Consider the following 21,990-nt stretch of genomic DNA (forward strand, 5'->3'; position numbering starts at 1 on the left):
GCAGGGTGGACAAAAATGCGTCCGCGGATGAGCCTGCTGCTTTGTGCATGTCTGTGGTTTAGCAACTGATTTCACTTTCTAGATTTGGGCTTTGTCCTGTTTCTAAGACTTTCCAGAACACCACATACACAAGAAGCTTCTCTTTTATTGGACTTTTTCTTTCTATTTTAGGTTGAAACCTGAATAATCTGAAACGAAAGAACATCCTCACACTGGAAGCAGCCCGGTGTGCGGCACAGCCCTGAACATGACCACGGAGAGTTTTGCAGAGTTCCTGAATAAGCTCAAGGAAATCCATGAGAAAGAGGTCCAAGGTAAGGAGACATAACAAGTCTTCTTAAAAACTGGCTAAGGTCCATTTCTTTGTCATGCCACCTTGATCTGTTTAGTTTCGAATAACCTGAAGGGTGGAGGAGCAGGTGTGGATTAGGGAGCTTTGGGAATTAGGGCTCAGCAAGCATCACCCACAGGGATGGATGGGGACACAGGGTGACAGCCTGGCCCTCAGGGGAGCACACCTTCCGATGGCACCTTGGTATCTCTCACCGGTGGAGAATGAGGTTTACCGAGAAAATTGGTAACTTTTTGGATGAGGTGGAGCAGAAGAGAGAGGGTGTTCCCACATCCCATGTTCCTGGAGAGCAAGCCATGGAGGTGCTCAGTCCCTGCAGGAATCCCACTTGCTCCAAGCATTAATCACGGGGGATTTGGCTTCTTTCCTGCTCCTGCTGCCCCGGTCTATGATAAAGGTGAACTGGGAGGTTTGCAGAAGTGACATGCACACCTGCTGGGCATCTTCTCTGAGCGACGTGGATTGGAGTATATTTGGATACTGAGGGATCAAAGGGAAAGTGGAAAGATGCAATAATCTATAAGACAGAAGCAGCAGGAGTATGAGGCTCTGTTAAAGAAAACCTTAGAGTCAGGTTGGATAGTTTATTCCTCTGGGGAATAAACTATTCCTCAGGTCATACATTATTAAAATAAGAACTATTAGGTTAAGCAACCAAATGCCAAATCCAATTGTTTTCCTATTAGAATAATTCCCAGTATCAATATTATGAACAAAACAAGAGCGCTTTTGGAGGATTCTGGCTTATGAATTCATTCTTCTCTTGTGTAATTTCAAGCCATGTGAGAGTTAGAGGAAACTGTTGAGCAATTTAAACCACATGTTTACATCTACTTTGCATAAAATGGATTTGACAAGATGTAACGTCTGCAGATCCATCAGCGAAAGCTGTTCTTGTTCAGCTGTAAATATCCTCCAAGATGCTTTGCAGCCCTGAGTTATAAAATACTGCCCACCTGGGAAATGCGTGCTGTAACAAGAAATAAGTAGAAACAGAACTGAAACAGACTTTTTGGAGGTGGGAGGGAAATGCAGACTCATTAAACAGTGGAAATACAAAATGTGCTCACATTTTGTACAACTTTTCCAGCTATGTTAAACTGTGATATTGTTTAACACAGGCAATGTGATATTCCTTCTCGGAAATAAGGTTGGTAAATTGATGAGGTTTCTGCAAAGCCAGGCACCCTCCTGAAGTTCTCTCATCGCATTTTGTTTCTATGTGCCGGGGAATTGGCAATAAATACCCACCTGCCCGTCTCTGTTAATTATTCCAGGTCTGCAAAGCAAGCTGACGGAGCTGACGACAGAGAAGTGCCGGTGAGCAATGCCACATCTGCTCTACCCACGCCACGGCGGGACGGAGGGCGGAGGGGACATTACACCGCTTCATTTTCAGACCTCCCGGGCACTCCTCCAAGGCTGCCTGATTTCGAGAGCCTGGTTTGCCTTTCTGGCCCTGCCAAATTCAAACTTCTTGGTGGCTTTTGCCGTGCAAGTCCTCAGCCCAGGCAGGGCTTGGGGTGATCCCAGCCTACCTCCAGTTTGCCTTCCCACCGGCAAGTGATGCTTGTGCCAAGGGGCTCTTGCTCTATTGGGAAGCAATAAACTGGGACAAAGCAAGCTGCTGACTCCAAGGGCGGGTGTCACAGGGCAGCATCTGGGCTCTAACATATTTGTTTCCCCTCCTGCCACACAAGCAAAAGCAATTCAGCCATACCGGTGTGAGCAGCACGGCAGGCTTAGGGCAGAAATCCTTTCCCTTGACAGGGTGCTGCAGATAAAGGCACATATTTGGGGGAGAAATCTAATAACCCTCTTTTCTTTGTTCTGTTTCTTCAATTAGCGATGCTCAGAGAATTGAAGAGTTGTTTGCTAAAAATCACCAATTAAGGGAACAGCAGAAGGTCCTTAAAGAAAACGTAAAGGTGTTAGAAAACAGGTAAGATTTCTTTTTCAATAGGGTGGTGCTTGGTGGCAGCGAGTGCACCCTCCTAGGGGGAGCGTTTGGGGTTTGCTGTCTTCCCAGAAGCGAGATGTAGCACATGAACCTCTTTTTTGCTCATACATGGCTGCTGGGAGAGCTGGGGGAGCCCGGGCACATGCAGAAGAGCTTTCCTAAGCTGATGGTGGTGGGACTGGATCTGGGGGGATGGAAGGACCAGGGCTGGGCTGCACGGGTGATAACCCCTCTCACCAATTCGGGGTGATGGGCTGGGTGTTCACGCTTCTCTGTGGGGAGGGCAGGAGCTTATTTCCCCCATGGGAACTGTGTGGCAACAAGCTGCCGGCCATGGATTTTCCTCCAGGCTGCGAGCGGGTCTCTGCGACAGATGCATGGTCACCCAGGAACTGGCAAAAAAGAAGCAGAATGAGTACGAGACCTCCCATTTCCAGAGCCTGCAGCACATCTTCATCCTCAGTACGTACCACTGCCTGCTGTAAGCTCGGCTTCGGCTGGCTGAGTCTTTGCTCAGTTAATGCCTCTCCCAGGTATTTGCACGTGAGCCCCCCCCGGTGACCAGGCACCCAGGAGGGGTTTGGGGAGGAGGGAGGGAGCCGACACAAGTGTGGGGACCTTGAAAAATTGGATCTGACCAGGACTGTGGATGGCAGCCTACATCCCCCCCGCCAAAGCAGAGGTGACTGCTCACACAAAGCAGCAGCGCTGGGAAGTTGCAGTCCTCTGTACCTCCAGAAAAATGAGAAATTCTCATGCCGAGAGCAGCCCCGAGCTGGCCAGGCCATGTCAGCTGCCTGGAAAAAAGATGCATTTGGCACCGCAGAAGCAACACTCTGGCAAAGACAGGAAAGTCATAGCAGCAGCTCAGCACGGGTAAATGGAAATCAAGCAACACTTGTGATGGATCTTCTCCTGAGCCTTTGGCAGAGCTCCCAGCACCACTCAGGCTCGGAGTGTTTTTCCCTGGGGATCTGGCTGGCCCAGGGAAGGTCGTGGGGGTAAAGGAGATAAGGCATTAGGAGGGATGGAGAGGTGCCAGCAGCTTTTGGGTTATCTCCCCTGTTATGCCATTGCTCCCAGAGCGCTGCTTTCGAGCAGGAGTGAGCTGAGGCAGCAGCCCACCCTGCCTGCTCTCACCGCAGCACCCGGCTGCTGGGTGCTCACAACTCCCTCTGCCCTTCGTCCGATCCCCCCCGAGGCCCCCAGCCTTCCCTCTAACACAGGACCCCCTCGTTGGGGGCGGCTGTGGTGCTCCCAGTCAGGATACTGGCTGTGTCCATCCCATCGTGCCACAGCCACCACCCCACCTGAGTCGTGCCCTCCCCTTGAGCTGGATGGGCTGCAAAGCAGACCCTAATCCTTACAAATCGAAGCTGGAAAGTTGCTCCCTTTTATCCCTTAGCCCCCGGTGTGTTTTCAGAGAAGGAAGAAAATTCGGCATCCCCCCAAAACCTGGTGCCATTCCCTCCTCCTCCCCCATGCACCCCAGCAAGCTGCAAGGAGCATCAGCTCTCTCCTTGCAGCACCTGAATGCGCGGCACAACTTGTGTCCCTGCAGCTAACGAGACGAACCGCCTGAGGGAAGAGAACAAAACTCTCAAGGAAGAACTGAAGAGACTCCGGAGCCTGGAGTAAGCTCTCTGCTGGGTTTCATTCATTATGAGGGGTATTGGTAAGGACAGAGGCATCCCCACAGCTGAGCAGGGCTATGGCCAGACCACGGTGTCCTCAAGGGGTATTTTAGCATCTAATTCCTACAGATTCCTGTAGATGTTAGACACCGAAACACCCGTAATGGTCTCTAAGTCCTTGTTGGCCTTCGCTCACTCCCCTGTTCACCTGCACCCAAGGATTCAGTTTTTGGGGGAACAAGGGTATTCAACACCCCGGCACAGGGGATTGCTCATGGGAAGCAAAGCCCTGGGCTGCTCACCTTGGCCACGGACCTCAGCCTGGGCTTCCATGGCTCTTCCATGGCACCAGGTCCTCCTCTGCAGCCGGCAGAGAGGGTCTGGAGGAAGCAGGTTGTGTCATGGGGGAAGGAGAGTGACAGGCAAGGGACTGAGGCAGGGCAAAGAGGGAGAAGGGTTCTGCACCAACAGGTTCATATCCCAGCAGAGCACTGTGCTGAAAGCCAAGTAACCTGCCAGACTGGCCAGTATAAACAAATCAGCTCATTCCTCAAGGGTTTAAAGTCCAGAGGAATTAGCACCGAGGGATTAGTTTACAAATGTGTTTTCTTTGGAGCACGGAAGCGCCATTTGCTTAAAGAGAAATTCTCGCTTTTACTCCTTGGTGCTTCCCAAGGCCTGAGGAGATTCAGAGCTGTAGGTCAGGCTGAGTTTGCTGGGCACCGAGTGCCTCTGCTCTTCCCTGGGCTGCTGGATAGGAAGACTTCCAGCCAAACACCCATGTCATCATCAGGATCGAGCCAGGACTTTGTCCAGGACATAAGCATGTGTCTCTGAGACTCAGTGACTCCCTCGTAGTGACCAAGAGCATCAGCCCCACCAACTCGATATGGTGAAGAGGTATAGCTACCACATCCCTGTGCTGAATCCATCCCTACACCAGGCTGAAAGGCCAGCCAGGGACATACAGGTTCTCACAGAGGTTTTGCAATCGCCACAGTTGGGTTTTGGCTTACCCAACGTCGGGGCTTCCTGCGATGTTACCCACAGCCAGGGGAAATCAGACCTTGAGCTGTCATGTTGGCTCTGTCCCATGCTCCAGACTGCAGCTGAGCTAGCGATAAGCTGTAATGGAAAGAAGTGAGTCTGTGGATCCGGTATATCCACATACATATATATAAATATGTATATTTATATATCGGGCTTTATAACTTGGACCTCCCACTACACTGGCTCTCAAACCTTCCGTCTGCCCCTTCTCATTCATTCATGTCCTTCTTCTTTCAACAGGGACAGGACAAAGCACCCAGGAGTCACCTCCAGAGAAAGCACCTCCACCCCCAGCTCTCCCTTGGCTTTACTGTCCCCAGTGAGCAGGAACACTGGCATGGAGAAAGCAGCTCACAGGGGAGCAGAAGCAGCCCACCATGACGTGCCAGGCCTCGAGCTGGGAGAAGGTGGGTGCTGCTGGCTCCTGCCACACTAGAGGGACCTGGGGATGGGAAGAGTGACTGAGCCACGGTGGAAAGCTGCTCTGGGAAAGGGTCTGGAGAGCAAAGATCAAGTTGTTGGCAGCTCAGATGGACATTGCCATGGGCAGAATAGCTGCTGCGGGGGGGAACACATGTCAAGGGAGAAACACGCTGCTCTGCCTTAGAGCAAAAGAGTGCTTGGGTACCCTCACTGTAAGACGAGTGCTATGCAGGTGTGGACCCGCCACCCATTTCATGCAGAGACCGTGTCGTTGCCTTGCTGCCACCCACACATGCGATGGAGGGTATGTTCAATTAGGTGCTGCCTTGAGCCAGGCAGAAATTTTGGCTTGAAATCTTCAATAGGAGGTGGTTGGTGCCAGCCAGTGGCATCCCTGGGAGGCTGCGAGACTCCAGCACACTGCAGGGCAGGGCAGCTTGCAACAGCTCTGCGGGACCATCACAGTGGCTGGTTGTGTCTTTTTTTGCAGAAAAGCCTGCAGGACAGAGAAACTCTCCAAGCAGTAGGACTTCCCCAGGCACTGTCCTCCAAGAAGTCAGCCTCGCAGAAGTGGTGAGTTGCCAGAGGTAGCCTGATGTCCTCAGGCCTTCTCCCCACCACTGTGGTCATCTGAACTGGCTCAAGAGAGGTAGACTGGGATAGAGAAAGAGTAGGGGGCACTTAGTGGGTGAAACAATTAGCCAAACTTGGGCAGTTTGCCATTGCCAGAGCCAAGGAGGGCACCTACCAAACGCCAGATGCATCCTCTCTGCAGAAACTGCCACTCGCTGCAGGCAAAGCGTTTGGAGTTTGGCACCGGCTCCTGTCCCTGCTGTGAGCGCGCACATCTTTGCTCCTGTGTTTATCCTCCATGACGACACGTCTAGCATCCTTGAGTCCTCTGCCCATTGCTCTGGTTCCTCTCTCAGATGTTTTGCTGGGGAAAGCTCTGAGGAGTGAAGGACCTGGGGAGATTGTGCTGAGCCACAACTGAGTGTAGCTTATCCCGAGTTACAGAGTCAGCTCTCCATTATCTGGGCAAGCAAGAAGTTGGAGCATTGTGAGTGTTGGAAAAGCCTGGAGAATATGTAAACTGTGGGAGTTGTGGGTACTGAGAACAAATACACCACAGCAGCCCTGCCCAAGAGCATTGCAGATGTCTCTCCATCTGCAGCATAATGAATACTGGTATTTTCGGAGGGCCTGGCATTCAGTGGTTGCCATTTTGTGCATTGATGCAAGCCACTCTCTTTAAAACACAGAGACTATGTGTCAGCTGAGGGATGCTGAGTGATATGGTGATATTGAGCATTGGGAGATGAGACTGCAGGACCTGGAGCCCTGTTCCTGGTCGTGGGAACTCAAGCCCAGATGAACACCCACATAGATGCTTCTGTTCTGGCACAGGCTTTGCTTACCTGAACTCCACAGAAAACTTGAAAGAGCAGGTGAAAAGGGGTTTTGGTAAGGCTGCAGGCAGACCATAATTAATAGGGATCACAGGAAGGGTTGGTGACATCTCCAGGTGGGCAGGGGAAAGTCAAGTCAGAACATGTGGTGAGCCTTTCATGACAGCAGATGGAGATGATGATGTCCTGGCCTCACAGCCAGGTACCCCACTGGAAATACACCCATCAAATTAGTGCATGCCAGGAGCTTGCATGAATAAAGTCTAGTGGGCTGACTAGGGGTCAGGGAATTTGCAGGGTCTTATCTTGGTTAAGCCACTGAATCACGGCTTGACTTGAGGGGAGGCACAAGACCTCCTGGGCTACAAATCTGTGCAGCCAGAAAATAGAGTATTGTAGATCCCGCTAGAAAACACGAAGGGAAAATTTCCTGGGAAAACCAATAAAAATATGGTTGAGCTGTTGACCAGACCTGTATCACACAGAGCACTTAGGAGGTGTCTTGTTCACACTGGTGAGGAGCTGCATCTCTGCTTGGCGGGGCTCCCCTTCGCCGCGAGCTTCCCGGGGTGCACAGCAGAACGGCTCACCGCGACATTCTCCCCTCTGCCGCAGGTGTCCCAGAGGATCGCCAACCAGCTGCACGGAACCATCGCCTTGGTGAGACCCGGCTCCAAACCCTGTCTCCTGGAAAAAAGTCCTTCGGGGGCAGCAGTGTCCCCATCAGCAAGGAAGACCCCTCTCCCGCCGGAGCGTGAGCGGAGCCCCAGCCTTGAGGCGTGAGTTACCTGCTCGTGGGTTGTGGTGCGGGCCTGATCCGTGGCCCGTTGTAGCTGTCCCACCGTGCAGACTGCGATGAGATGGCCAGTATTTCTATATCTACCCACCTTCTTCTCCAGACTTCTCCCACAGCCTTGGGGGAGGAGGGGGGTGGGGGGTCTCCCAGTTTACACCAGCAAAAAATGACTGGAATCCAGCCTGACGAGATCAGCCTCTGGTTACACAGACCCATAAAGAGAAGCGGGTGCCCCCACCTCCAGCCGGGAGGAGAAGGACTTGCTTCACAGGAGGTAGCAATCCCTGCTCCTCCTTATCTTTTCTAATGGGCTTTTCTGCAGGACTCAGCACTTCCCTGGGCTTATCCTCCTCATTGATTCCAGAAGCACAAAGGGCTGAGCGAAACCAGTGAGTTCACCTGTAGGGACAGCAAATTTCCCAGAGTGGGAGTGGATCTGCCAAGCATTCCCAGGAAAAGCCTGCACATGCGGAAGCTGCCAAATAACCAGCGACAGCAGGGACTGGGTTTGCAGGGCAGGTTCATGCACCATTCCAACCTTCTTAGCATGGCTGTAAAAATCTCCCATTGAGTGAGATTAGGAGAGGGTGGGCTGTTCCTCTGTCCTGGAGGTCTTCAGGCCCACCAAGGTGCTAAGAAAGCCCAATGAGGGGTAATTAGGATGCTTCTGGCTGTAAGACACGGTTTGACAAGTGACTTCTCAGCAGCGGTGCTGACGCGAGCGGTCACTGCATCCCCCCACTCGCTCAACCCCATCCCTGGAGCTGCCGTGGCCCAGGGACGGGAGAACGTTGTTGGACGGTGGGATGGTGATGGCTTCTTGCAGTGTGAGCACTGCAGAGACCTGCTGCCGGCTGCCTGACCCCCGCGGCCACTGGGACCCTCGTCCCCAGCACAGCACCCAAAGGCAAGCGTGATGCACGGGCCGAGAGCCGCAACAGGGCACAGAAAGAGCAGGAGAGACTATGCACATCACTTGCAGGAGCTGGGAAATCGCATGAAAATTCTCTAACTGATGTGATTTTTTTTCCTGCTCTTTTTAGTTATTTAACAGCAAGCAAACCGGACTCCCCCAAGGTTGCTCCATCCTATGAAAATCTAAAACTGACTGCCCAGAGAGAGCAGCTCTGCCTCCTCCACAAGCACCTTTCCCTGCACCAGTTGGGGCTGGCAAGCAACTGCGCTTTGGCCGACCGGGACGGCAGCAGCTTCTCCAGCCATTTGCTCAGGGCCAAAGACGCCGACAGCAGGACACGGTCGCACGATGGCTGGGAAGATCGCACAGCCTTGCTGAAGCTCCCTGCCGCCATGGTATACGTGAGGGATCAGCACCTGGAGGAGAAGTTACACCTCCTCAAGCACAGGGAGCGGCTGCAGTATTTCCTCATGCAGCAATGCCAGTCAGGCGAGCGGGTAGATGGAGACCCAAAGCCTGCGTCCGAGGAGCGGGCCCTCTCCCCGTGGCCAAGCGTCACGCCAGGATGCAAGGAGGAAAGGTCCTTCCCGGAGGATGCTGCTGATGGGAAGGAAGAGAAAGAGCTTTGGCTGAGCCAGGACAGCTCTGAGCTCCGAGAAAAGGCGAAGGCAGCAAGGGACGATGGTGCAGACGTGCCGCTGGATCTATCAGACTCTGGCCGTGGCAGGGAAACAAGCTGGCACAACCACCGGGAGCCACGGGGGTCCGGCAGCCCACAGCCGAGCCCCGGGGAGAGCCTCGCTGTGCCGGCAGCCCGTGGCCCCTGCGGGAGACACGGGGCAGAGCGGGACAACTTGCGTTTCCCCTACTGCTGGCCCAATGCCACCCAGGTACTGCCTGGTGATGTCGAGGAGGAGGAGGAAGAGGATGCAGCTGTGGTGAGTACAGCTCGTGTTGGCATCAACCGTGGCCCCTTCCCCTCCCCAGGGTGTCCGGCACTGGTGCTGGCACCGTTCCGACCATCATTAACGTCCCGTGGGAGGATGGCTTTGCTGTGCGTGAAGCCAACGGGGACATATTTGCACACGGTAAAGTCACGGCCGCTCAGCCCTGGCTCTCGTTCCCCACCTCCCCTCCCCTCCAGCGCCCGTGGGGTTTCTGTCCGGGTCCAAGGACCGGCAGCGCCTGTGCCCCGTCCCGCAGGTTGGTGCAGGAGGCATGCTGGGCTTCCCTGCAACACACCACCAGTGCATAGAAATGCCTCCGCGATGCTCGTCCCCACGGGTGTCACAGCCATCACGCTGGGGCTGGGGACAGCCCTTTCGTCCTGCCTGGCAAAGGCATTTGTGCTCCCTGTATCCTACAGCTCGCACCCTCGCAGGCACATCCGACAAAAAACTCCGCGCCGAGCGACCCAGAGGCCCTTCCAGAGACGGGGGTGAGACTGGATGTCAGCGCACAGAAGGGAGAAGCAGGTAAAAAGCCCCAGGCAAACGGGACATTTGAGAAGGCAAGAGCAAATGGTGCGTTTTGGTGAAGGTATCTTACAGCCAGGAGCTCTCTGTGCTGGGCTCTGCACGCACCTGCAATCCCCGCCGAGCGAAGCAGTAACTAACCAGCACGGGACACCCTTCCAGTGACGTGGGTGCTCCTGGCTCCCAGCTATCAGGGGAGCTTTGGGTTTCACATTTCTGTCCTTGAGGGCTCAATTTTCAACCCTAGGGATGCCCAAAATTCAGGTTGAGTATCTGTAGGGAGAAAATAACCCCGGCTGTTCTGGAGAAGAGCCCGGTATCTCTGCCCAGCTCAGACCAGGAGCCACCCGTGGGTTGCCTTTGCACACTCTGCAGAGCACCCTGCACTCAGCTGCTGAGTGGCACGGAATTCTCCGGGAGCTAAAGAGGTCAGTTTAGCACCGACCCATTGGCAAAACCTACTCCACAGTAAGCAGCAACAAAACACTGCTGCTCCTGTATTACCCGCCCCTCTCAGGGAAGCAGAAGCTCAGAAGCCGCCCCAGCAGAGATGGGGAAAATGCAAAAGTTTTACAGGACTAGCACTGGAAAAACCATCCCTGTCCATGCCCCCTTAGTCCGAAGTGTGCCCTGTGCTGGCACAGCGCGTAGGGTTAAGCGTGGAGCGAGGGATGCTGGTACCTGCAGCAGGTAGGACAGGATGCTCTCCTCCTTTTCCCTGCTCCATCCCCTATAAAAGCCATTTCCATTCCCCAAACCAGCAGTGCCCTTCGTCTGGGGACACAGTGTGCTTTCTCCCTGCCTGACCTATGTGGGACGTGGGTGCCAGGTTTCCCCGGGTGGGTGGGAGGCAGCAGCCATGGGCAGCGGAGCGGGAAGCACGTCTGCCGAGAGCTGCTCGGTACCAGCCTTACTGGCTCGGCCAGAAAGTTGAGCTCGCCTGGATTAGTCGGTCTGGGCGTGTCGGAGCGGTTTGGGAACACTCTCCGGAGCAGGATTTTGCACAGTGGAAAAAAAAAAAAAAAGGGGGGGGGGGGGAAGTCCTCTGTGATTTACATGCTAAGGAGATATCATCACAGCAGAAGAATTTCAGCTGATTACATTCTGGGTGTGGGAATACAGGACTTTCTTCAGTTCTCACCTTAAGGTTGACACAAAGCCCAGGAAACAATACACAAATACTTCTGTGCTTTCTAGCGAACCTTAACCTGTGGAGGGATAAAGGGAGGATGGGATCAGACTACAGGGGCTCTAGGGGTGCCTGAAAGCAGCACCGTCTGCTCTCCCACCTGGGCAGGGGCAGCAAGGGAGGCTGCCCTGCCAACAGTCCCACCACGGCTAGACCTGGGTGTCAGGAGCAAGAAAAATTGAGGTCCTGGAATGCCCCTGCCCCTCGGAAGAGGGCACAGCTCTGTCCCCAGCCCTTTCTGCCCCTCCACGGCCAGCACGGGTGTGCCGATGTGGGTGCAAACAGGGTGATGCCACCACCAGCGAGGCTCGGTCCCTGGCCCGGGCAGCTTGGCTCCGTGCAAAGTTGGGGTGCGTGTCTGGTGCGTGCAGGTACGTGTCTGGGGTTGTGTAGCCTCCGGGGCTGTGCACAGCAAAATCTTTCGGCTGGGCAGGGAAGAAGCTCCCCTGCCTTTCCTTCCTCTGCTCCTCGGCACACATTCCCTGCCAAGAGCCGCCAACCGGCACTGGTAGCAAACTTGAGGATTGTCCATTTTGGCCTCTACACCCAGACACGCTTCTTCCCACCTGGGTCTCAAATGGGAAGGTGCAGTCTGGGGTTTTAAATACCCCTCAGCTTCCCAACCTGCACATAGCCACAGACTTCAGGGCAGCGCTTGCGACCTTGGGGTAGCAAAGTCCTACGGATACAGCTTTATTGGGAGCTGGTTCCTCAACAGAGTCCTGTTGGATCTCCCATAAACATTCATTTCAAGCCACGTAGCTCGCAGTGGCTCTGCTTTGCAACGCAGTTTGTTGCTGAAACTGTCTTCTGCCTCGATGGCTCTCAGCCCCATCTCAGGCCGGTGGCTTTGCATCTGCTCGTGAGCTTGTCGGGGTCCTCACCAGCCAAAAAACCCTTCTTTTGTGTTTCCTTAGATGACAATGATGCTGAGTCTGGGAAGCAGGAATCTGATGAGCCAGACACGACGGACAGCGAGGTGTGTTTGCTCTCCTCAGCCCAATAGCTTAGGCCATCAAGGTCCAAGAGGCGTAAGACAGGTTGTCCCCACCCAAGCTCACTCCAGAAGGTGACGGCTTTTCCTACATGAGGTGCCAAACCCCATTCCGACACTGTTACCCAACTTGATGCTGAGGGATAGAGATATCACTCTTTCCAGCTAGTCAAGAGGGTTTATGAACAACAGTATTTGTCACCACTCCATAGCAATGGTCACAAAGGTCCCCAGCAATGCAGCCAGGCCATCAGCTCCCTGGGAAAGCCAGGGTAGTTTGTAGACTGACTGTTCTTCTCGTTGGTGTAGGTGGCTGCCACATATGAAGATGATATCCTACAAGAAGCCCAGGCTGATGGGAAATATTTTTGCACCAAAGACAAGGCTCATGCACTGCAGAAGAAGAGAAAAAGAGGACAGGACCCCTGGACAAAAGGTAGGGAGGAGGAGTTCCTCGTGGCATCAGCTCAGGGCTACAACTTCTGCTGCTTCCCAAGGGGCTCCCATGAAAAACACCCGAGGGCACCGGCCGCCTTCCCTGCAGCGGAGACGAGGGTGTTCCTCCACCGAGTGCATGCCACGCTGTGCCGTGGTTTGGCAACGGTTGTGTCTCCAGCCAGAGGAGCCCCTGGTAATGGTTAGCCAGGGGGGAGCCTGGGCAGGGTGGCCAGGAGAGCACTCCTCAGCACCTAAGCTAACAGGGCTAAGTCCCTTGTGTTTGCTTAACCGGTCAGAGAGGTGGTGGCTGGAGAAGGCCAAATTCCCAGGGCTGAGTTATTGACGTTCAGAGAAAGGTTTCTGCCAACCCTTGTTGATCTTCCCGTGTGGCTGCGGAGGTTTCCCTGCTGACAGAGGAATGTGTTGTACCCGTGTTTCCTACAGGTGAATAAGCAGAAAACTCCTCCTGATAAGGGCAAGGATAAGACAGTGTGCCTGTCAAGTCTTAAAAAGTACTCTGTCAGAAATACCCCGCTACTATAGCCCACTTTGTACTGTTGGTAATGACAAGGAAATGTTGACCCAATTATAAATGTAGAGAGAGCATTGCTTAAGCATGAAGGGAGCTTGTTTAACAGGCAAGCGCTGCCCCTTGCTCTGTGCCCGGCCTTCGGAGGTGCCTACTCGCTCGGGGACACCACCGCAGCTGAGCGAGAAGAGGATTTGCTCTACAAAACCAGCTGCCCAGAGCAATGGAGAAGAAGCTGCCCTGTGGTCCCCAGGGCAGACACCATCCGACCCTCTGGGACTGGATGGGGATGTCCCAAGTGAAGGGCTGGAGGCAGTTGTGGCAGGAATGGGGATGGAGAGGTATAAGCCCTCTCTCAGCATGTGGTGTGTGCTGTGTACTATACTGGAAGGGGGAGAAATCCAAGAAATGCATCCCGCTGGTCTGGGTACCCTCTCAGGTATGCTCCTGCACCAGGTCGGTTCTCTGCCTATTTCTGCTTCGCATGTTGTATCTGTTTCCAGGGTCACACCAGCCTCCCCCAGGTACCCATGCATCTCACATGTGAAAGGGGTTTCTTTTTATCTTTCCTTTGCTGAACTTTGCTTCCTCCTGCAGTGTCCCTATTTTGGGATGAGGCCACGCTGACCTCGTCCATGTAAAGCCATTGCTCTGTGGTTAACTCCTGCAGACATCTTGCTGTTTGCAGGAGCTAAGAAGTCAACGAGAGGGAGAAAGAAAGTCAAAGTGGAGCAGTGCTCGGCAGCGATCACGACGGAACTGGAGAACTGCTCCGCTTCCCACAACGATACCTCTGAGGAGAGCTAACAGCAGGGCAGGACGAGAAGCAACACAGACGCTGCAGACCAAAGGAGAGGGCTCGGAGACCTCAGCATCCCACCCATGCTGGGAGAGTGACTCCTCCTGCCGTGCTGGGCCAGGCAGTGGGGAATTCATAATGACTCATTAATGAGTAGATCACCCTGAAAATCCTCACTTGGTGCCCCGGGAGATGCTAAGCAAGGAAGAGCCATGCAGGTGATACTGGTGGAGCAGCGCATTCGGTGACCCCCAGCCCTGCACCGGGGCAGACCCTCAGACTGGTGCTAGGAAGAGGAGATGCTCTCTTCGCAGCACTCACCCTGGGTCAGGACCACGTTCTTCCCTGGGATTTCATGCAAGGAGAACAGGCTACCCAGACCCCGCTCCCCACGTACGATGTCCCGTGGCTGGCCGAAGAGCGGTGACCAAGCTGAACACCGCAAGGCCCCATGCACAAGCCTGAACTGATTAAATCCCTACCCAGGTTTCATACATGTGTGGGTCCTGTTTGACCTGGAGAAAGCCCATGGTTTTCTTTTCTAGTTAAGTGAGGAGCAAGCACGTGGGCGGGCAGGTGGGACATGTCCCTGGAGAGGGCAGGGAGAAGAGCATGGGAAGGGAGGGCTTGAGTGCTCCCTCTCCCCAAGGTGTCCTGCATGCCTGGAAAAGGCAGGTGTGTGAGACCCAGCTGTGGCTCACAGCAGAGCACCAGCTCAGTGGTTCACGCTGACCTTGGCGGGAATGCTGGGACTTTGTTTTCACACGGACAAACTGTCCTCAAACAATTTTTTCTGATGCGTTAAGCATGGGCAAGTTTTCTTTCAGCTTCAGGTGACAGGGGTCTCTAGCCAGGGATGGGATGAGAAGGGCTGCAGTGAGCATCCCTGCAGCCACAACACTGCACCAGGAGCCAGGCTGGGTTGTTCCTAACGCACGTACGGAGAACAGGGCCAAAACGGAGGGAGACCAGAGAATTGCCACAGATGGTACCTGCTCTGTCTGAGGCACCACCATCTCCTTTACCCACAGTTATTTCTATTGAAACGTGATTTTGTTTGCCCGTTTGCAAGAACAAAGGGCCAAGCGCAGCAAGCCAAGCACCAAGCCTGTCGAGAGCATCCTTTCTGCACACACCGCAGCGTGTTCCCACCTCCCCAGAGCAAGCAGGCAAAAAAACCCAAAAAACCACCAAAACCTCAAAAAGCAGGCTGGCTGTGGAAGCACAGCCTCCAAATAACCCTCAGCAGAGCAGCGGGGCAGAACAGGGTGTTACACCTTGTGCAGAGTATGTGGGTTAACACGCTCCTGCCTGCACTGTGTCCCAGGTGGATTTTATCCCTTTGCCAGAGATCATGTCCCTTGCTGATGGGTTTTTCCTCCTCACATTCAATCACATCTCTCAGCAGCGTCTAATTAACACCAGGCCAGACCCCCAAAAATAGAGCGAGGGTTGACAGGTTGGAGTCGCAGCAGGAATTTGTATCATCTCACTTGCACTGCTGTGGCAACCGCGTCATGCCGAAAAAACCACACAGTAGAGGCTGTGCTCAGCTGGAGAAGCTCCTTTGGGCTCAACCCTTCGTGCTCTGTGCCAAGGAGCAAAGTCCTGGCTTGTGAGTTATCCACTGGCAGTGAATATTCTGGGAATCAATGTCCTGGTGGTCTGTGCTCAGAAATGCTTGAGGCATCCAGGTTATAAAGTGGTAACGGGTCTAACGGTGAAAGCGGCACCTCCATCCCCAGCACCAGCTGCGCTGGCAATGCCCCGTGTCTGGGTGAAGCAGGGGGAGGTGGGTGGGCAGCACAGGAGGACTCTCACGGCACGACCACCCGATAAGCAGACCCCAACTTACACGGCACCTTCTCCTGGGGACCAGCTCAGCCCAGGTAATGTCCATCTCTCATTTTGCATCTGGGCGCTGCGATGCTGATGCAGCGCACAGGAGCTGGCACAAGGAGGGGATGGGAAGCTGGGGGCTGCAGGGCTGCTTCATCCCAGCTCAAAACGTTCATCGGATCACAGCCGTGGAAAATGGATCGGGGCCACAAGTGACACCTTCACCTTTCAGTCTGGCCAGCCAGCACTGCGTCTGTCCCTTGCTCGTACTGACTAGCAGGGGGCAACAATACCCAGAGCAGCACTGAACACATGTGGTGAACTGGATAAATCTGTCTTTTAAAAATATCCCATCTAGAAAAAATAAAGAAGTCGAAATGTAAACCCGTAAAGAGGCCCCTCAGACTGCAGGGAGGCAGCCTGGGTTTGAAAGAACTGAAGAAGGGAGGGAACTTTTATGCGACTATAAAATAATCCCCTCCCTATGCCGATCCCTTGATAAGCAAAATGTGCAGAAGTCCTGCCAAAAATAATGAACTCCTCAATTTCTTTTTTTTCCACAGAGGTTATTTTTCCTCCCATTGTACAAGACTGCCACAGAATTCACCTTCATTTCTTGGACTTCTATTTTTCTTTATGTTGCTTCTTGCCTTTTTCCAGCAGGCATTTTCAACTGATGCCCTGTATCTCCGTGCGGGATGTGTTTAAAGGGGCTGGCAGGGACACGCATTTCATAGTCAGGGCAGTCGCATGATGACAGAAACAAAAAATAGTTTTGTCAGCTCTGATCAAAGTGGTCCTCTGAGCAAGTTGCTGAACTGAAATGAACTTTATACCCTGCACTTGATCCAGTCCTGGAAACTCGGCTCCTACCTAGCCCCTGGCTTGCTGTTACCCCCCTACCACGTTGCAGAAACATGGATAATTGCTGAAGTCCATTAATTCTCGTAATTATGCTTGTCAGTCTTTTGTTTGAGTGATTCTTGACAGATAAATGTATGTATTGATTTGGTGATATGCAGGCAGCCTCAGACTTGAACTGTTCTGCTGTAAGGAAGAAAACAGACCTGCAAGACTCTGCTTCGCAGAGGTTTTCCATATGCAGGTTCGGTTCTGCTTGAGGTAATGTCCTTGCAGGACCGCACTGCCCGACGGGTTGATCCTGCCTTCCCTGAGAGCACAGCAGCCTTTTAATAACTCCACTGGAGTTCAGCTAATGACTCCAAGGGGCATCTGTGTACCGGACCCAGCAATCCATGCTTTTTGCAGAGTTGAACTATTTTTGTTGCCACATTTCCGTTCAGCACGACGAGGATGTTTTACACAATGATCTCCAAAAAGCCACTGAAATTACCCCTGGAGTGCATGAGTTACAACCCACAGAGCGATAAAGCAGAAGAGAAGCTGTCCCATGAACAGATCAGTCCCTCTGGGACACTGGCAGCTCATGTTTGTTTTTTTCAGACAAATTATAGCTCTGATGTCATCAGTGACATGATGTAGGTAGGACATCTGGGCCAGTGAACTGGTTTCCCAGAGGAACGGGTTCAGAGCACAGCTTGGGTTCGCTCAGGTCAGGGGCTGGATTTGAAATCACACACAAATCTGAAACAGCAACAGCGTAAGCATTTCTGTTCACTTTTAGTCCATCCAAAATAGCAATGACCGGTTCCCTTATTGCCTGTCATGCAAAACAAATTCCGATAACAGACCATCGCAACTCTTTTGCTTCCTGATCCTTAAGCATCTGTACATGCTGAATCATTCTCACAGCACAGATCGTTGCTTGCAGACCCCCCCCGGTCCTCCCTGTGCATCAACCTCCCACTGAATTCAGCAGTAAACTGACATTTTCAGCTACTCTCTAGACTTGATTTGTAAAATTTTGTGAGAAATAAGTTTGCGCAAGTCTAGCCGTGAGTATGAATCTCCATCTCGGGGGAAAAAAAAAAAAATCGCCACCACACAAAGGTTCCTCTGTTGCGTGTGTAACGGAGACCGTGCTGTGCAGGAAAGTAGGAAGTCCAACAAGCTCGAAGCAAAAGGGAACTGTGCTGGGGACGCGGCTGGCTGCAATGCAGGAACCAAAAGCACCAAAAATAGAGAAATGCACATCACATTCTTCCCCCTTACAATCTTCTGCGGTGGCATTGCCTCTGTGGCAATAGATATTTTGAAGGTGACTTAATTCATGCCTTTTTCATGAGATTGAGCACCACCTTCTCTGTAGTGAAATGCTTTTAACCAAGATCTGATCAGTAAGTAATGCCCATTTATAGTGCTGGCTTTGGAAACACAGCTTCACTCCTCAGTTCACCGCAGGAAAAACTCATTCCAGGCATTACTGAAGTTTTGCTTAAGTCCTGTTTGGGGGATTTAAGCGGGCTGGGCATTTTGTGTAGGTCCTTCCCAATGTCAGATGCATCCTGCACGTGTGGAAAAGGCAGCATGCACCCAGGCAGCCTCGCATGCAGCTCTGCGGTGCGCAGCCGGGAGCTCGGAGGGACCAGGGACAACTCGGGTGTTCAGAACAGAGCACAAGGGCAAGGCTTTACACTTTTGAAAGGAGGCTGTGAAGTGGTGGAAAGGTTTAGCAAGTCCTGCATGCAGTGGTGGTTCTTGGAAGGGAGACATTTGGGGAGTTCCTTTGCTCCTTTATCTCGAGCAGAGTTTATTGTAGGAATTTTTGAGCCAAAGGGCATGTTCCTCCTGCATCCCTTGGGCATCATGGCTTTCTGCTCTGCCTCGAACATTGTCATCCACCCTTCGAGAGTTCCCCGGCTCTGGCAGGGCTGTGCTGCACACCCTGCTCTTGCCAAACTTGCTGCTAGATGGGCTGATCTCCGGTGGGACCTCTCCAGAAGACGCATTTTGCAAGATCCTCCCATGAAAATTATTGATCTATTAATAACAGCATGTAGTGTGGCACCATGTTGTTCAGGGGAGAGGGTTTGATTCATCCGTTCACAAATCCTCACGTAAACACCACATACATTTTTCATTACTCGAGCACACAGCCCTCCAGAGTGCAGAGCTATACGATTAAATCAATCAGTTCCATGTTTTTTAAATACTTTGTGTCACACAGGAGAGCCTGAGTCATTTTCCAAGGCACACAGTTATCAGCCCAGAGGTCTGCTGGCAATGTTTGCCTCCTGGGGCTCAGCATGTTATTTTGCTGTAACTGGAAATCCTCAGCGAGAACAGAGGATTGCGTCACCCGCTGCGGGTGAGCACCCGGGAATCCAGGGGACACGGTCACTGCACCCCAGTAGCGACCAGGAGAAAGCAGGACTCCCAGCTGGAACCGACTGCAGGCAGATTAAAACCGTTGCAGGTCTCACGGCTAATGCACCGGTGGGGCCAACAGCTTGAGTCAAACCTGGCTCACGGGTTTGGGATGCAGGAGGAGGGTGATGGAGATGGATGTCCCAGCGGAGAGCAGGAGTGGTCCAACACGTGAATGCGGTTAGGAAGGGTTTCATGACGTCATCCTCCCAGGCTTCCAGAGACCACCCTGGTCTCCCGTGAGGCCTCTTGGATCCCCATCCACACCCCGCTTAGGCTGGAAAAAAGCGTACAGAAATTTCTGATGCCTTATCTTAATACTAGCAGTTCCTCCAACTGGAAGGCTGTTCTCCTGGTTCCCAGCCTAAATATATTCATGACCTGTTTATCTTTGCTTGATTTTGGGCCATGATTTTGCAAAAAGAAATAACACCCAGCCCACATACATGCTTTAAAATGCTTTCTCATATCAGATGCTTAGACCAAATCCAGCAGTACTTGCATGTAGAAGAATCCTGGTGACTCTACTCCCCATATAATATTGGAATAAGGGCTTGGAGGCTTGGTCCACTCCACACCAGCTCCTTATTCCAGCAGCCCCTGACTGCTCAGACACGTATTCACACAGCTCAGGGCTTCCTTTAAGGTAGAGCAGGAGCACCAGGAGCAAAATAAGCGTGAGTTGAGTATTGGAGATTCAGAGTAACGCTGGACATTTGTGCAATAACACTGTTGTAAATGCAGAACTGCCTGCCTTCCTGTCTGTCCAGGGGTTTTGCAGAGGATAAGATTGGAGCGTGCTTCAGTGCAGAACTTGAAGCTGCTGCGCAGCAGCACCGTGATGAGTCCGCCTTTCTCCAAAACAGCATCCCGTTGTATGAATCAGGAGCATCTCCAGTCAAAACAGAGCTCAGGTTCCCTCCATCCCCCCACTGCGGGGATTCCCTCTTTGCAGGAAACAGAGAAAAGGTTGCTAGGGGTTGTACCCAGCCGTTGTCTTTTATGGAAACGATGCTGATGTGCCACCCAACTGTTTTAGTGGCAGATTCCTTGAAACACAGCAACATGCCCACTGTACTCATACATCGTGAGCTAGTTTGCTTGTCAGACGTAGATGAAAGCTCCCCAGCATTAACAGCAGCAACATTCAAACCACTAAATTCAGCTTTGAAGTTAGCAACCCACTAAGCTATGGAGGCTGGCTTCTTTCTGCTTCATCCTGCACTGACTCAGTGGGACAATTTACATCCTACAGCTGTTTTTACAAGGAAAGAATGAAAAAAAAAATTTTTAAAAAAATCCTTTCTTGTGTTCTAGAGAATCGTTTGCAGCAAGCCTAGCTATGTTTCCGTGCCCATTTATCCCTTGGCTTATTTGATGAGCTTGCCAGCAGGAAGGATTTTAATTCCTTTTTATCCCAAATTATTTTTTCCACAGCTGTGATATGAGATGATTCTGCCAAACAATTTAGGCTCAAAATCTGACCTATATTGAGTAGCATAAGATACTGAGGATGTTCTCGGGATTTTAAGGGAAGAGTTTATATTTCACTGTAGGCTTTTTAATGGAAGCCTACAAGAAAACATTGTCTTATGGTCTCCTAGCCTAATCCTGTTATTAACTACTATTAATACTATAAGACAAGTGTTGATGTCCCGCTTGCAACAGTATACAAAAAAAGATCTTATGGAACAGCCATATGAAAAGACGTAGAACCTATATGTGTTATAGGACAGTTTCAAAATCCATCTTTTATTCAGTGCCCATATTTCAGGTCACATCATCAGACATCGGTTTGATTGCTAGTGTAAACTGCAAGCAATATTAAGAGTTGTCATGTAGCTTCTTTAAACATATTTGGCAAAAGCATTTACCTTTCTAAGAGTCCAGTGTTGCAAATACATTAATACCTGCTTAATTGTAAACATCTCGGTAGTCCCTCGTTAACGGCAAATTTGGTCTGGTATGTCCATGTCTATGGGCAAAATCCCGCTTGGGAGCACAAGCTGCTTCGGAGCACGTGAGGTGGGAAGCATGGGAGTCTGCAAGGGCCAGTTTGGTTTCAGAGGAGCACAGAGGCCACCAGCACCCCACACCCTGCTGTTCACAGCGCCAGAGGCTTCATCACGCCCAGCAAAGCTCCCAAACCTCCTCTGCCAGGTCAATCGCGTGGACATCGTCAGTGCACTCCAATGTCCTCCAAGGACGGCGGAAAGCGCAGAGCTTTCTTACTTGGCAAACGGTCAGAGCATCATGCCGGGATGTGGCAGACATCGGTTCAAGTGCCTAAGGGGTGTGTTTATTCTGTGCAGTATAAACACACCAGTCTGGGAAGTGGCGTGCTGCGCAGAAATGCCTTGAGTCACTTTGTGGAGATAAATACTAAGTTTATGCTCTCCCAGATCTGGGTCCGCCTTGCCCATATACGGCCCACGATCAGCGCTGCCTCGACTTTGCTTCAGGGGCCGGGAGGCGTGGGGATTCATCCCTCGGCACGGGTTTCGGGGGCTGCCGGTGAGTCTCAGGGCCTTGCGTGGGTATCCACGCCGTGCATGGGGATCTACGCCCTCGGGGACGGCGAGTTGGGGTCCATCCCAGCCCTGCAAGCCGGAGGGCCAGGTCCCAGGCTGGAGCAAGAGGAGCAACTGCCTTCATCTGCTTTTGTGGGAGCCGCCTGATGCGCCCAGTCGCCTGCCGATGGTTTTAGCAGACGTGTCCTCCCTGCCTGCAGGAAGGCCAGGAGACCTCGCGAGCGGGTGACCGCCAGAGTCACTGGGGCTTTGGGCGGGGAGGTGGGGTGAGGACAAGTTTTGCAAAAATCATACAAAGGGGCAGGGTGGGTGTTTGCGTGGGGAGGTCGTGGGTGGTTGGGTGGGGACACGGTGGGCTTGTGGCTGTG

At 52.5% G+C, this 21,990-nt stretch overlaps 1 protein-coding gene across 1 annotated transcript; it reads left to right on the plus strand.

Annotated features, from left to right (window-relative positions):
* Positions 1 to 247: 247 nt before the first annotated feature.
* On the plus strand, positions 248 to 13,972 carry RBBP8NL (RBBP8 N-terminal like). The gene is made up of 14 exons (XM_010569549.1): positions 248 to 314; positions 1,630 to 1,672; positions 2,199 to 2,294; positions 2,662 to 2,774; positions 3,874 to 3,946; positions 5,237 to 5,403; positions 5,910 to 5,992; positions 7,444 to 7,607; positions 8,668 to 9,303; positions 9,373 to 9,493; positions 9,922 to 10,015; positions 12,122 to 12,183; positions 12,508 to 12,634; positions 13,854 to 13,972. Exons 1-14 carry the CDS (start codon positions 248 to 250, stop codon positions 13,970 to 13,972), a joined length of 1,965 nt encoding a protein of 654 aa, XP_010567851.1.
* Positions 13,973 to 21,990: the final 8,018 nt, after the last annotated feature.

The sequence above is a fragment of the Haliaeetus leucocephalus genome, unplaced genomic scaffold (assembly GCF_000737465.1).
Source record: "Haliaeetus leucocephalus isolate CR32 unplaced genomic scaffold, Haliaeetus_leucocephalus-4.0 Scaffold273, whole genome shotgun sequence".
Taxonomy (NCBI): Eukaryota; Metazoa; Chordata; class Aves; order Accipitriformes; family Accipitridae; genus Haliaeetus; species Haliaeetus leucocephalus.

Coding starts and splice junctions, on each gene's coding strand:
- RBBP8NL (XM_010569549.1), top strand. CDS start 248: ATGACCACGGAGAGTTTTGCAGAGTTCCTGAATAAGCTCAAGGAAATC. Junction 7,608..8,667: donor CGGAGCCCCAGCCTTGAGGC/GTGAGTTACCTG, acceptor TGCTCTTTTTAG/TTATTTAACAGCAAGCAAAC. Junction 12,635..13,853: donor ACAGGACCCCTGGACAAAAG/GTAGGGAGGAGG, acceptor TGCTGTTTGCAG/GAGCTAAGAAGTCAACGAGA.